Source organism: Camponotus floridanus, unplaced genomic scaffold (assembly GCF_003227725.1).
Source record: "Camponotus floridanus strain SB8 unplaced genomic scaffold, Cflo_v7.5 scaffold53, whole genome shotgun sequence".
NCBI lineage: Eukaryota > Metazoa > Arthropoda > Insecta > Hymenoptera > Formicidae > Camponotus > Camponotus floridanus.
This window is the reverse complement of record NW_020229692.1, coordinates 504,712-518,718: the sequence shown is the minus strand read 5'-3', so window position 1 is coordinate 518,718 and position 14,007 is coordinate 504,712. Positions and strand designations below refer to the sequence as shown.

Sequence of the window (14,007 nt, the reverse complement as noted above, 5' to 3'; positions counted from 1 at the left end):
AGAACGAAAATTCTGTTGCATACGGTAAATCGCTTACAGCGATCAGCAAACATTTATTTTCGCAGCTCGCCAGAATCATTTATACTCTGCGCAGTTCCGAAGAACCGTAAAAGAACGTATGAAATGCAGTAACAAACGCGAAAATTGAACAAATGCAACGGAATCAATTAGATTTGAGAAAGAACTGTAGAGCAAATTCGCCTTTCTGCTGATTCAATTCTATAAAATTTTGCATTTTAGTATATTTATGAAATTATTATATTTCTCGTGTAATTTCATGTATTCTGTATAACATGTTTCAAAATATGAATAATCAATGTAAAAGATATACATAAAAAATTATTTTTAAGCACACATTATTTATTTATACATTATTGAACGAGAGTTTTAATTTTTTTGTTTCAATCAAGCGGAGAATTCAGGACATTGTGGCAGATATGCAGATTAGTGTATTATATACTCGCATACAGATGCAATATACATATTGATCTACACATTGATCTAAATTTGCTACCGTGAGATTTGTAATGAGCTTAACTGATTAGATTTGTAATTGTAATTATACGCAAGAAGGATACTAAAGAATTAACAATTAACGTGGTGATGGCAAATAAGATCCAAGAGGCTGTAATTAAAGCTTAAGAAAAGAAATACAAATTTTTCTCTTTTTTCATTTATCAATATATTATAAAATATTCAAAATGTAAATTAAGAGCGTTTTGGACTATTTTTTGACATTTTTTAAATATGAACATTATTATGCTGAAGAAGGAATAAAACATGGTACAAAACATCCGTACTTAATTTACATTTTGTAACGAAATTGAATATTTTGTAATAGAAAAAAGGAAAAAAAGAAAATTTTTTTTGTTCTTTTTGCTCTAGTTACTGTGCCTCGGTTGTTCTTATTTGCCATTTTCGTCATTTAGCAATTAAGTTATTATTTTGAATTAATTTTTATTGTGTTATTTCATCTGCATTGAATAACGTAAAGACAAAAAAACACATTTCTTGATTACGCTATTTCGCTGTTAAATAAAAATTATAAAAGCACAAAATAGAAAAATAACATTGCATGACTTCAAATATTTAATAAAACATGACATTCTTTTGTATAATTCATAGAAAAATAAATTTTTTAAGGTTAACATAATTTGATCATTTTACATATTTTATACATAATTATAAACATGTGTCTTGGTAATATATTGTAAGGGTTTAATGTTATTATCTATTTTATGTAACTATGCGACTGCATCCTAATCTTCGTAACATAGAGAGATTGCTATAATGCGACCTGGATATTGCCAATCGACCGCAGGGCATCGTCTGAGTCTGAGTGCAAAGCATCGTATCTGAATATAGCGGTTAATGGCTTTGTTACGTAGTCAAATTTTGCTAAAAGGTAGCGATATAAACTTGCTACCAATTCAAATACATGAAACTTATTCTAAAGAAATAAATTGTAGCTTTAACGTTTTGGACTACATGTTAATATTGTCTCAGCTACATTACATTAAAACATTTTGTAAATATTTACTATTAAATGAAAATTGTGCAATTAAATTATACAAGATGATTTTTTTTTCATGTATCAGTTACATGGTAATTATGTATACGCATATAATTATACACGTATGTACATATAACAATCATATAAATGTCAGAGAGAAAGAAAGAAAGAGAGAGAGAACATAATTTCAGAATCAAAATTAATTGCCTTTTGGGTATCTATTAATTGCACGATTTATTTTTATTTCGAATATAAATTTAAAATAGAAATACTTTTTTGTATTTGCAAGTAATATTTCGATTGAGATTAGAGATATGCATTGCTCATAGTCTATTCGGTTTTTTTGTTAATTACAAGCGGATTTATGAAGACGGTCGGAGGCAGTTCATCGAATTCACCAACGAAACGACTCTTCTCATGAACTTGTTCAGAACCGCGAATGGCCCGATACCAATTCTCGCTGAAGATGCGGATCACGTTTATCGGATTATGTGAACGGAATGGCACACGGACGAGTGGAAAGAGACCGTTGGCGAATAGCTGGCGTAAAAAGCTGGAACAAGAGACATTCGAATACCATCGCCGACATTTCTATACCGGGTACGTTTTACAACTGGCGACTTAATTACATCCCGGCGCTTCGTTAACACGCGACCGGGCATTCGACTTGCAAAAGTCTGACAAAGTCGAATGTTAATGCGCTGGTGCCCCCAAAGGGGCTGATAAAAATCATAACGAACGTTTATTATACTGCGCGAGACATTTTCCCGCCTTTCATAGCTACTAGTCGTAGATATACGACATGCTATTGCAATTACAGGTCGAATCAAACTCTATTGTTTGATTATTTCGATATTATCGTATCTCTATTTGACTAGAAACCACGATTACGAATGTACACGAAACTTGAATAAACTAAAAAAAAGATAAAATCAAATCATTTCGTATGTGCATCTTCTTTTTAGTGTGCGATACTTATAACCTAATTACAGTAGTATAATCGTTTTCACTTTCAATTTGCTACACAGTAACGCGTAAATAGAATATTATTGATTAGTATTTGACGAATGTTTACATTTGCTCGGCGCGCTGTATTTTGTTTGCATTACTTGCAACTTGGTTCCAATGATTAGAAATTTTGTGGCACGAAATAATATAATAATTAATACGGATGTTAAATTGAATATGCATACGCGTGTTAACTTTCTTCAATATATACGATCGATCGAAAAATAATATATAATATATTCTACAATTACGTATTAAATATTATTATGAATATTATTATATTATAAATATTAGGTACGTCTAAATTTATGTTATGATAATATTTATATTGTGATACATCTAATTTAATGATCAAACTTGTGCCACTTAAAATTAATAATTTTATGTTTACTTAATGAAAATTATGAATTTCTAGAGAAATTATTTCAAGATATTATTCTTCAAGTATATTTTCGCAAATATATATTTACATCTCTCTTATAATCAAATAATATTATCTTTCTCAGCGAGAGGACTGGTCGGCTTAATTTTTTTTCTTATTTCCTTCCCATTTCTCGGACGAGGAAGTCACATTGAATATTTCCTAAGATTATAAACGACGAAATCTTAAAAGTTTTAAGGCCTCGCGAATTAAGAACGTCTTCGACGTACGTTGTCTTCAACACACGTTTAATTTGCACGACTTTAATTCGAACGACAAATCGCCAATTGTGCATTTTACTGACATATTATAATTTGATGGTAAATAGTAGCTTATCTCTGTTCTTGACTGACCTATATATATAGCGAGTGCTACTTGATTCAGTTTTTTTATTAATTTTCGGATGGTGCAATTCTTCGGTAAACAAACCGTAGCTACGATCAATCGTCAATATGATTTGCTTTTATATAAAATAGATGTACATCATCCTGTTTTTAATAAATTATTATATTAATGATTTTTTATATTAAACATCCTACATTAGCAAGGGACATATATATATATATATATATATATATATATATGTATAGACCATATATACATACATAAATATGTGTATAATTGTATCTATAAGTATACTTGTAAAAAAACTTGTATTGAAACAATAACACAGAGAATTCATTTTTAATCCTGGTTTGTCTCATGAGATCAGCAGAACGCACGTGCGATTGTTTGTCTCTAACTTTTATTTTCTTCTAAACTCGCCCGCTGGAGAATAATTAATCACGATAATCTTCTTGATAATCTTCTCAGAAAAACGAAAGACGTGATTTTGCACGATGAAAGATCGAAGAAAACACGAAGCATGAGGTGCATATAATGCAAAGTCGCATAGGGAAGTTTCTCGTCACGATTTATCAAGTAAATGTGTATTACAAGAGTACGTGGAGCAATTTGTTCTTATTTCTCACAAAGTTTATCGATCAAGCGTCCGAGATACATTTGAATTTCTTGAATGAGCCGCAAAATTGATGCACGTCAATAGAATTATGCAACGGTTAATCTTCAACTTGCTTTCGCAAAGAGCTCTGTCGCTCGAAGATTCCTCTTCCGAAAATGATCAAGTTCCATATAGTCGATGGAGTACATCGGATAAGATAAATGGCAGACGTCGTGCGGCGGTAGTGTCTGAAAATTGGTGTGTGTATGTATTTGTGTGTGTGTGTGTGCGCGCGTGAGTGTGTTTGTGGTTGCGCGAGAGCAATTTATCAAACCTTTCATATATTTATTATCGGACCGGCTACGGCATTGGTTGGTCTGCTACGCAGACTGACGCTGATAATCGGTTTAAGCTAACGCCGTGAAGATGAATTCGCTATCGTGGTGGACGCAGTTTTCTAATTATTCACTGGAAATTATTCCCGGCGATGCAATATTAATACTTTATTGAATTTTTCCTCGATCATTCGATTACCACCAACCGTCTCACCTGTCGCTATTTGTTCTTTTTCCTCATTAATAAATTTTTAATTGCTCTAAATTTGCGGGCGGTATTTGTTTCCTCATTCGTATTTTGTTTCTTCGATTACGGAAAAATTAAGAGGTATGGAATATAATTTTAAAACACAACAGGTCGACGATTAATGTTCGACAGGCAAATTGCCTGTCACGGGATTGACGAAGTAATTTGAAAGAAACTGGAAGATTCATAAATCAAATTCAGAGTTGACAACATAATACAGAGCGCAAAAATGCTTTTGCGCGAAAAATATACAAAGTTATATCCGTACGTAGAATATGAATTATGTAAAAATGTTAAGGTGGACGGAGAAAATAGTTTCAATAATCTCTGAATTAATAATGCCGCCCCCACCTTTAATCCACGCGAACATTCAATCGATCAGAAGGCTGTAGAAATTTCATAGGAAGAGAGATGAGATTTCCGCTAACGTCACATTCTCAGGTTGGCGTAATTACTATTATGTGGCGGTTCTGTCGAAGGACCGTCTGGCACAGGAAGTTGGGCTCTCGCAGGAGTCATAACGTATAATAATAGCTACTTAATCGTGAGAAAATCGAGTTTCCTACGTGACATCACTACTAGTCGAGCCTGGTGCTCGAGCCGAGATGGCAGCGTCAGAAATGCTGCCATTGTTGCCCGCTATACGCAGTGCTGCCAGGGTATTGTGCAAGAAATTTCATTGTACGGATTGGTTTTCCTTCATGTGAGAGCAGACGGAGAGCGAGAGGGAGAAACAGAGAGAGAGAAAGAAAGAGAGAGAGGAAAAAAGGGAATCGTATCGCGCTACTTCTTCCATTGTCTATGAGTATTGTTAGCGAAATGTAAGTAGAATAAACACGATTCTCGCATCTATCACGCTATTGATTTTAGCACAATATATTTTTCAGTTAGTAATTCCCACAATTTATATCGTCAAAACTTGCACAGCATCGAACAATTTTATCTCGTGATGGAATAAAATTGTCGAAAGAGAAAAGAAAATTTAGTTTACATTAACTCGTCATAGGAGATAGCAATAATTTCATCAGTTGATAATCATCCCCGGTGATGTGTCATGAGGGATGCGAGTCAGCGATCGCGCGCCGATCGAATGGCTGATGAATGATGCATCATTGCATTTAAGGGAATGCCAGAAACGCATTATAGGTCGTGGCCGAGCCGATCGTGTAGACGCGATTCTAACAGGAACATTAGTGGGATTGCATCGACTTCGTTTCTTCCAATTCCGCGAGCCGAACTCTACTGGAGCTGCATTTGTAGCTTTCGTCGTTCATTGCGTTTCGCGATTCCAGTTATTCTCGCTCAGCTACATCGTCTTGCGCATGGAATGGCGGACAACATAATGCCGATGTTCTGATAAAGCAAAATGAACCGAGACTAATGCATTTTCACATCACTCGATATAAGAATAACATTTTTTTTACGGTGATGGGTAATTTTCAATTGCCCGCGCACACACACGCGTATTTATTTTAATTTAAGCGATTCAATAATTTTATATTTTTTTTATTCAACAATGTGAAGAAATCTTATTCGAAAAATTTATAAAACCAAAAAACAATTTTCATGATATTTTTCATCTCTCTTTGATATGATTGTATTCGAATATTTCAGAAATAATTGCAATGCCACCGTGTATATTTCGTTGCATTATTTTCTTGATGATGCACCGAGTGCAGCGTAATGCATGTTGTTAATATCTGCCGTGGTTGAGAGAATATAAATGTAACAAAGTTGCATAATCCGGGAAAGAATATTACTTTAATACGCTTTCAGTTTATATATAATTTAAGTATTTTTAGCGTTCAATAATATCAGAAATTATTAACTTAATTTTCAAATAGAAGAAGAAAATATTTTTCTGATGCAATAGAGAAGAATTTTTTCATTTCTCTAATCGAGAATAAAAAGAGAAAATAGTGCAATTTGTTATGTGTGTTTTAGTCAGGAAATTAATATAACAGTTCAAATAATTTCAAAGTCAATCAGATAATATTTTGACATAATTATAGATAAGTAATTGTCAAGTTATATCATATTCATATAACATATATTTATGTGTGCCAGGCATATTGCTTGGAATAGCGCGGTTAACTATAATATTATTGCTCTAACTGTTACACTCGTGATATTCGTATGAAAACGCTGACGTCTTCATTAATGCTAATTATCCATTCAGTCTGAAACGCCGTTCATGCGAGCGTAACATTGCACGGAATTCACAGACAAATGAAAGGCAAATCTGGTCGTTCGTACCCAAATTAATATGATACGTAGAACCTATTACGCGGATGTGAATAATTAGTCGAATTCTATCTTATACATTTCCACTAAATCGCTCCCACTTGGAAAATTCGTATAATTATGTCTGTATGTTTTTTGTAATTATATAATAAGTCTATTCATGTATTATATTTGTGCAATAATTCATGAATATCATGAATATTTGCATCATAAGTCGTGAAAAAAAACAAGTATTAAAAACTAACACTATTAAAAAAAGAGTCGCTTTACTTAAGTCCATTACTGAAAAGTCTTGAAATTAGAGCAGAAAACGGCCGGGGCAGCTAAAAAAAGATTGTAACAAAAGAGATTGTCCTTTATAATAGTCGACCGCACATGAATGTAGCCCTTGGGTCCTGCGATGTTCAACAAGACAGTGCGAATTTGTTCGCGAGAGTAATGGCAAGCGTCGAACAAGTGCTGCTAATTGCTTTGTAGAGAAGGAAAGAAAGTGATACATATATATATACATATATATATATATATATATATATATATATATATATATATATATATAGAGAGAGAGAGAGAGAGAGAGAGAGAGAGAGAGAAATTAATTGGCGCAGTTAGTTTCGTAAGCGATGAATAGGGCTCACTGTACTTGTTCGACATGATGAAATACAAGATACTTCGCATTTTCCATCGTGTCGTCTTTCATCAGCTGCTGGATTTCTTCAGATAAGCATCGATTTCTTAGTCTAAATTTTATCGAACTTCCTATTTTATAATTTTATATCTTACAATATCTTAGTAAACCAAAACTAGTATAAATTTAGATTTGAAAAAGACTAAAATTATATCTTAAAATGATTTTTAAATTTACTCTGAATTAACTATAATCTTGTTGACGTTTTGACAATTTTATTAAAAAACTGATCTGCGGCTCCAGATTAATAAAATTAATAGAAATTTAAAAGAAGAAATTAAAAAGAATTGAAAATTAAAAAGAAAAAAAAATAATAATGAAAAGCTGTATATATGAAACATATTGAGAGAAAACAATCTTTTGTAGTAAATAAGAAATATAAAAATCTTCGCAAGATCTAGAGTAACCTGTGATAGTTTTATGTTACGAAATTCGTGATATTTTAATGTAATATGAGATTCATTAAAAAATGCGTTGTTTACACAGTGTATGCAGCATAATTAAATGCATATAAGATTTAATTAATTTCGAAGAGTACCAGCAATTTTTTTTCTACATAATTAAAAAAAATAACCTTAACAAAATAACGATAATAATTCTAGACAAACATTTAAAATAATTAGAATAATGTATCATAATATTTATTTTAACATTTATTATACACATATTGTAATTTATAACTGTAATATAAAATGCATTTTTGAAGCTTATAAGATGAACCATCACAGATTTTTCGCAAGAAGGTTTATGAAACGTGTAGTTTGGATAAGATTCAAAAGATAAAAGTTTTCAGATATGAAATTATAACTTTTGGGAGAGAAATTCTCTGCGGATCTATTGAGGATGGCTCGCAAATTGCTCTTCTCGATAGATTTCTTTCGACTATTACCTGCACATTTTATTGGAATAGCAACGAATAATGGTTAATTGCCATGCGTTTAATGTTCTTCGAAAGTGTGCAATTTTTGAAGTATCTGCAATTTACGGAATCGCATAAGAATCACTATCGTCTATCGTGAATTTGATATTCATACGTGAAAAATCGGAAACAGATTATACAGAATATTATAAGTAGTATTATCAGTAATTGAAAAAATTAGCTTAAAACGATTATATACAAGGAGATTTTAATATCTCATCCGTTGCAGAAAAAATGTTTCTATTTTGTCACCAGATGAGTAATTAAAATTTCTTAAAAAGAAGTGAAAAATAATATTATTTTATTTTATATTTTAAAAATAATATTAAATAATATTATTAAAAAAATTGCTTAAATATACTTCAAATACAAAATATGCTCGTTTTTTCCTGTTTGCAAAGGAATTTTAAACATTTTATTTGTAGTATGCATATAGGACAGCGTGGAAATTAAAACTGAGACAAACGTATGAAATCGGTGCAACCTTTGTTCTTCAGCTAAAAGTACTGAAATAGCTTTCACAGTGTTTCTAACTTTTCCAAGAATCTCGAAATTAAATGTGCAAAAAATTGTTTTTTATTCACAAATAATAAGAAACTGCAATAAATATATCGATCATTTTTAATTATATCAATTTCAGATTGTTATCTTTTCGATTTTTTGATCAATTAAAATTTCTTTGCAAAGAAGTGAAAAATAATATTATTTTATCTTATATTTTTAAAATAATATAAAATAATATTATTTAAAAAATTGTTTAAACCTACTTCAAATAAAAAATATGCTCGTTTTTTCCTGTTCACAATATGCAAGGAATTTTTCATACGCATCGTATTCAATTTTATAAATAATTGATTTCGAATTAATCTACTGGAAAATAGTTTAAATTTAAATTAATTTTTATGCCTTAATGAGAGTAGAGTGAAGAATGCGTCATTATTTCGCAGACACATGAAATTCTCTTTTAATATAACATGTCACGTATGTAGAGCGCACGTTGACAGGTTTCAGAAGCAGACTTTTTTAATTATGCTCATTAGTACAGCATAACGCTGGACGTAGGTTCGCCTAACTACCTTTATTTTCGCGAAATGACGTATGCTGAATATATTCAGAATTACGAAAGAGCGTACGGACTCTTGTCCGTTATAATCGCTTAATTGTGGCAGCTGACTAGGAGTTTTTTTTCACATTTTGAAAGATTTGCCAACCACTTTCGAAGGCAAAAATTTCCACCGAAGAAAAGTATCATAAATTGAGTAAAGTTAAATACTTCGTATTTCAAATATTAGAAAAAAAAACTAAACATTTTCCAATTTGTTTTTTCACAATTTTTTTACATCATCGAATTATTCTCTAATCAGAAAGATCCTCAATCTAGAAGGAAAATAATAAATTTGAAAAAAGAAAAATCAATTTCGAAACATCACGTATTATCTGAATTATTTTTGGTTACAGACTCGCGTATTGTACAGAAAGATTGCGTTCCAGCAGTTTCGAAGCATTATTATCGTGAAAGTCCGAAACTTTTTTCCAGTCTTCCTTGCCTTGCTCCACTCTCTCAATCGGTCCTTCCGCCATTTTATCTAACCTTTTCGCGTCCCCCTCGCGGGACAGTCGCAGGCTGAGTGGAAGATAATAAACTCGAAACAATACGGCGACCACCACTCGCACACAACACGAACATGCTTTCAGCTTTAAAGCGCGATACCGCCGAGTCGCCGTTACGTTGCGCGCAAGCAAAACTATTTCATAACTAGGTCGTACGTGATATGTGTACGTGTGCGAATAGAGTTGGCTGATGCCTGTGTGGGTGCGTCCACAGATAAATGCCGAACGAAGAGAGAGAAAGGGGACAAACCCGAGCAAGAGGCTTTTCCCTCTTCTCCCTCAGTCGCTCTTCTTTGTTTCCACCGGAAAAGCTCGACGAATTTTAGTTATGTCGCAGCACAACAGACGCGTAAAAGCGCTTTGGTGCGCGAATGAGATGATTATCCAAGAAGGATAAAATTTTTGTCCAGCCTCTGACTCATTTGTTTCAACTCGTACTCCATTCGGTTCCTTTTTCTCTCGAAATCGCGACGACGAAACTGCATAGCACGTGTATTTTTTTACTTTATTTTATTTTCTTTAATAAAATAAATGTTTCACTCTGATAAGAGATAAAAACACTATTGTAGAATAGAACGAATTTTCAGTTAATACTCTCTTCAAACTTTCTATCCAATAATTAAGTCTTAATTTTAATCGTAATTAGCTCATTTTATCGATGCTGTAATAAGCATGGAAAATGTACGTATACGTACGTAGATACAAATTAAACCTTTTCCATACTGTAGACTAGCTCTTGTTAAATGTTCGCGAATATTAACATAACAGCAAGTAATTTTCGCCACCGTCTGCTAATGTACATACTGGAAACGGTTATTCTCTAAGCCTCAGCTGTGAATGCTGGGAGCTAAGAACGACTGTTCGTTTATCTGCTACAATAACCGAAAACAATTTGCTCATCTGTTAAACTGCGTCTCGCGGGTGCATTAGCATCCCGCACGCTATCTTGCAATATTTTCCAGCCAGAAGCTGCTGTAATGAGAAACCGTTGACATTCGCGTTTCGCGAAACGTGGAACATCTGGCGCAATTCCGACACATTTTATCGGAGGCTAATAATAGCTTCAGCATGATTCTTCGCTTCGCATTATTTAACATCGTAAGAGAACAGAAAAGGGACGCATTCTCGAGCATTGTCCGCGAAATAACGAGAACGTCCCATATAAAAGCACAATAAACTCCTTCAGCAACTCGTCATGTAGCCGCGACTGGCAGATGAAGGGCGTCGATAAATATAACAGCTCGTGGAAAACTCCGTTTATGCCCAACGAACGGAAGTTTCATCCGATTCGCAGTCGTTATCATGCGTAACAATGCGGATCGGCCTGTACCACTTTTCACACGAGTCCTTCTTCATTATTCGCGCAATAATGTCGCTCTAAAACGCACGTGCGAGCTGTCATCTGTCACCGACTTGTCGATAACGTTTCCTAACGACCGAGTTTTGCGTTTTAACTTTATCACGACAGATACTCGCGAAACGTTTTCTTCTATTCTTGCAACACGCCGGACTCGCATTACCGGAACAAGATCAGAAAACGGAGGCGTAACAAAACTTTTTGAATTTATGGCGTAAAACTGACTAGAATGAAAGTAGGTCGTGCGCTTCGGGATGGTGTAGTAAAAATAAAAATAGCGAAAAAAGCTTTTTACTTGTGTACCGACGTGACGTCGTAATTGTGAGGATAATCTCCATTATTTATCACCGCAATGTGTTTCATATCGTATTTCACGGTATCTTTATTTCAGAGATCTTTATTTAATCATATTTTAAGCAAATGCGAAGAATGGTTGAGACTGTTTGTTTCTCTTTGCCTGAAACCATTTCTCCCATTATCGGGCGCCGCTGTTTTCGCCGCGCGAACAATAAAAGCCGCACAACGCCCCGCTATATTTCGCACAATTTCTCTAAAAGTTCCGTATCTTTGCTCGTTCTCGACTCCGTTCCCTAAGGAACTTGGAACTTTAACGCGAAGCTCACATTCGAGCGATCAATGATCGACTTTTTAAAGAATATTCGATATAGGCGCATGTCGGTAACGATAAGTATAATGCATACGATACGCGACTGACAGTTTGAAAGAAAATCAAAGTATAAATATTTTCCTCTTATCTCATATACGCGCTATTCTGTATTGTACTATAGTAAAAAAATGTTTAGCATACACATCAAATTTTACTTAACAGAAATAAACTCACTCCGACAAGAACGATAAATTATAAGAGACATGAAAAGCACTCTACCTTCTTTCGCCTGAACGTATCCATGTACTTCGCAGTAACTTCCGGCCGGACCAGCCGCTCCAGGAGTGTCCAACGTAAACAGAGTGTTGGCGGAAGAGCTAACACCGTCGTCGGACATCGTCTGCAGCAGACTAGTGGTCTGCGATAAAGTACGTTGTTGTTGGTGATGCTGGTGATGATGATGATGATGATGGTGCTGCTGCTGCTGCTGCTGCTGCTGCTGCACTTGCTGCTGATGCTGCTGCTGCTGAGCAAGCATCTCTTCGTGCCGACATTTCGAGCAACGACGCATCTCAGACTGGACGCGCAGCAGCCAAACCATGCCGAAGAGTGCCATAGCAACCTCGAGACCCGCTGACCTCGATGGGTGCTTCATGCTCGCGGGGTCAAGGTCATCGAGGCTCCGGGAGCCAGCGCGACACATATCACCGACTTCGGTGCGGATTTGTCTATCGCTCTTTCTTCTTTCTGTCTACTTCCTCCCGTTTTTTTAACGCCCACCTATTTTTGCAGGATTGCGATTTTAATTAAGCAAGCACGCGCGAAGATGTACTTTCCTCAAGCTGCGTTTTATTACGTATAATTAGTGTTTTTTTTTTTTTCGCGGCTTCCTGACGAGACTTTGCGATGTATAGAATTATTAAGCTCTCTTTGGCAGTGGACCGTTCTTCGTTATCCTCAAAGCGATTATTTCGTGTGTTCTGGATTTGAATCAAAGTTTCGTTTAATTTCGTAGTTCGCCGAATACTAATAATTATTCACTCAACGAGCTTTACTGTTTCTCAAGAGTGACTTCTATGTTCGCGTTGGCAGAGAGTTTCCGTTGTTTGTTGTTTAGTGTCCTCTTCTCTGACCTAGATTCACGGTTCCTGTTGTCGTCTCAACGTCGATGTTGTCGCGCTACAGCGATATACAATTCAATTCGACGTTCGTTCCGAAATAGTCGGAAATCGATCGCATCGAAGGGTGAATTCAGTCACATCTCATCGATTTTACTTCCCGACAATTTCATCCGTAGAAATTAAGATCCGCGTTCTATGAACATTTCTTGTCTGAGATAGCAAGAGCGCGTTCTATGGCCAGCACTTCGCATTTTTCACAGACGATTTAACAGGATGAGCTCGTACCGCATCTTAAGAATATAAGAGTATCCAGCGAGCGGTCAGAAATTTTTCTTTCTCTTCCCGTTCACAGATAGAGTTCGACTTACGAATCACTGAAAATTGAGCGAATGAGCAAGGCACCGTTCTCCTTGAAGGCTGCTCGATAAGTGTCGATAAATTAGTGTATCTAGTATTGAAATGATAGCGCATTCGCGCGATTAATATGAATTTTATATTTATACTAAAAAGGAAAACTATTATTTAATTTAATGAAATGAAGATTTGAAATCACCGAATAATTTCAAAGATCCTTATAAACAATGGAAAATTAATTCCTTCCGTTGACTTAATCCTTATGCAAATTGGAAATGCTAGTCCAACATCCGCAGATTTTTCTATTTGCTTACGATTTATTTTATTCGTTTCTTGAGGAGCGTTATCAATTAGACAGCAATCCGATTGGAAGGAAAATAGCCGACGCGGAAGTCTTCTAATTTATAATTCGCTTCTCCAAGTAATGAAAAAAGACATGTTGGATTTCCAATCTCGTGCGAATATCAAGAAAAATCAACCAAGGCACCAGGTTCTTTCGAATATCGACGAACGAGGAGGACGAAGATGATCGATACAGCCTTAATACGGGAGGAAGCTAAGCGATTGGTCCCGGGCACACTCCGATGACGGTAATACTTCTATAAAAGTATAAAAGACGTCCCCGAAATGCGATCCTCGCATATT

The 14,007-nt window shown here is 34.7% G+C and overlaps 1 protein-coding gene across 11 annotated transcripts in view; it reads right to left on the bottom strand.

Annotated features, from left to right (window-relative positions):
* Positions 1-13,322, bottom strand: part of LOC105253961 (disks large 1 tumor suppressor protein) — a 248,261-nt gene extending 234,939 nt beyond the window's left edge. For 4 of the 11 annotated variants that reach the window (XM_025412587.1, XM_025412585.1, XM_025412595.1 and 1 more), the window contains exon 1: positions 12,167-13,321. In XM_025412587.1, coding sequence (XP_025268372.1) covers positions 12,167-12,590 — 424 coding nt within the window. In that variant the 5' untranslated portion in view covers positions 12,591-13,321. Of the gene's footprint in view, positions 1-12,166 lie in introns of all 11 variants that reach the window. The other 7 variants (XM_025412589.1, XM_025412590.1, XM_025412592.1 and 4 more) reach the window with 4 other exon arrangements.
* Positions 13,323-14,007: the final 685 nt, after the last annotated feature.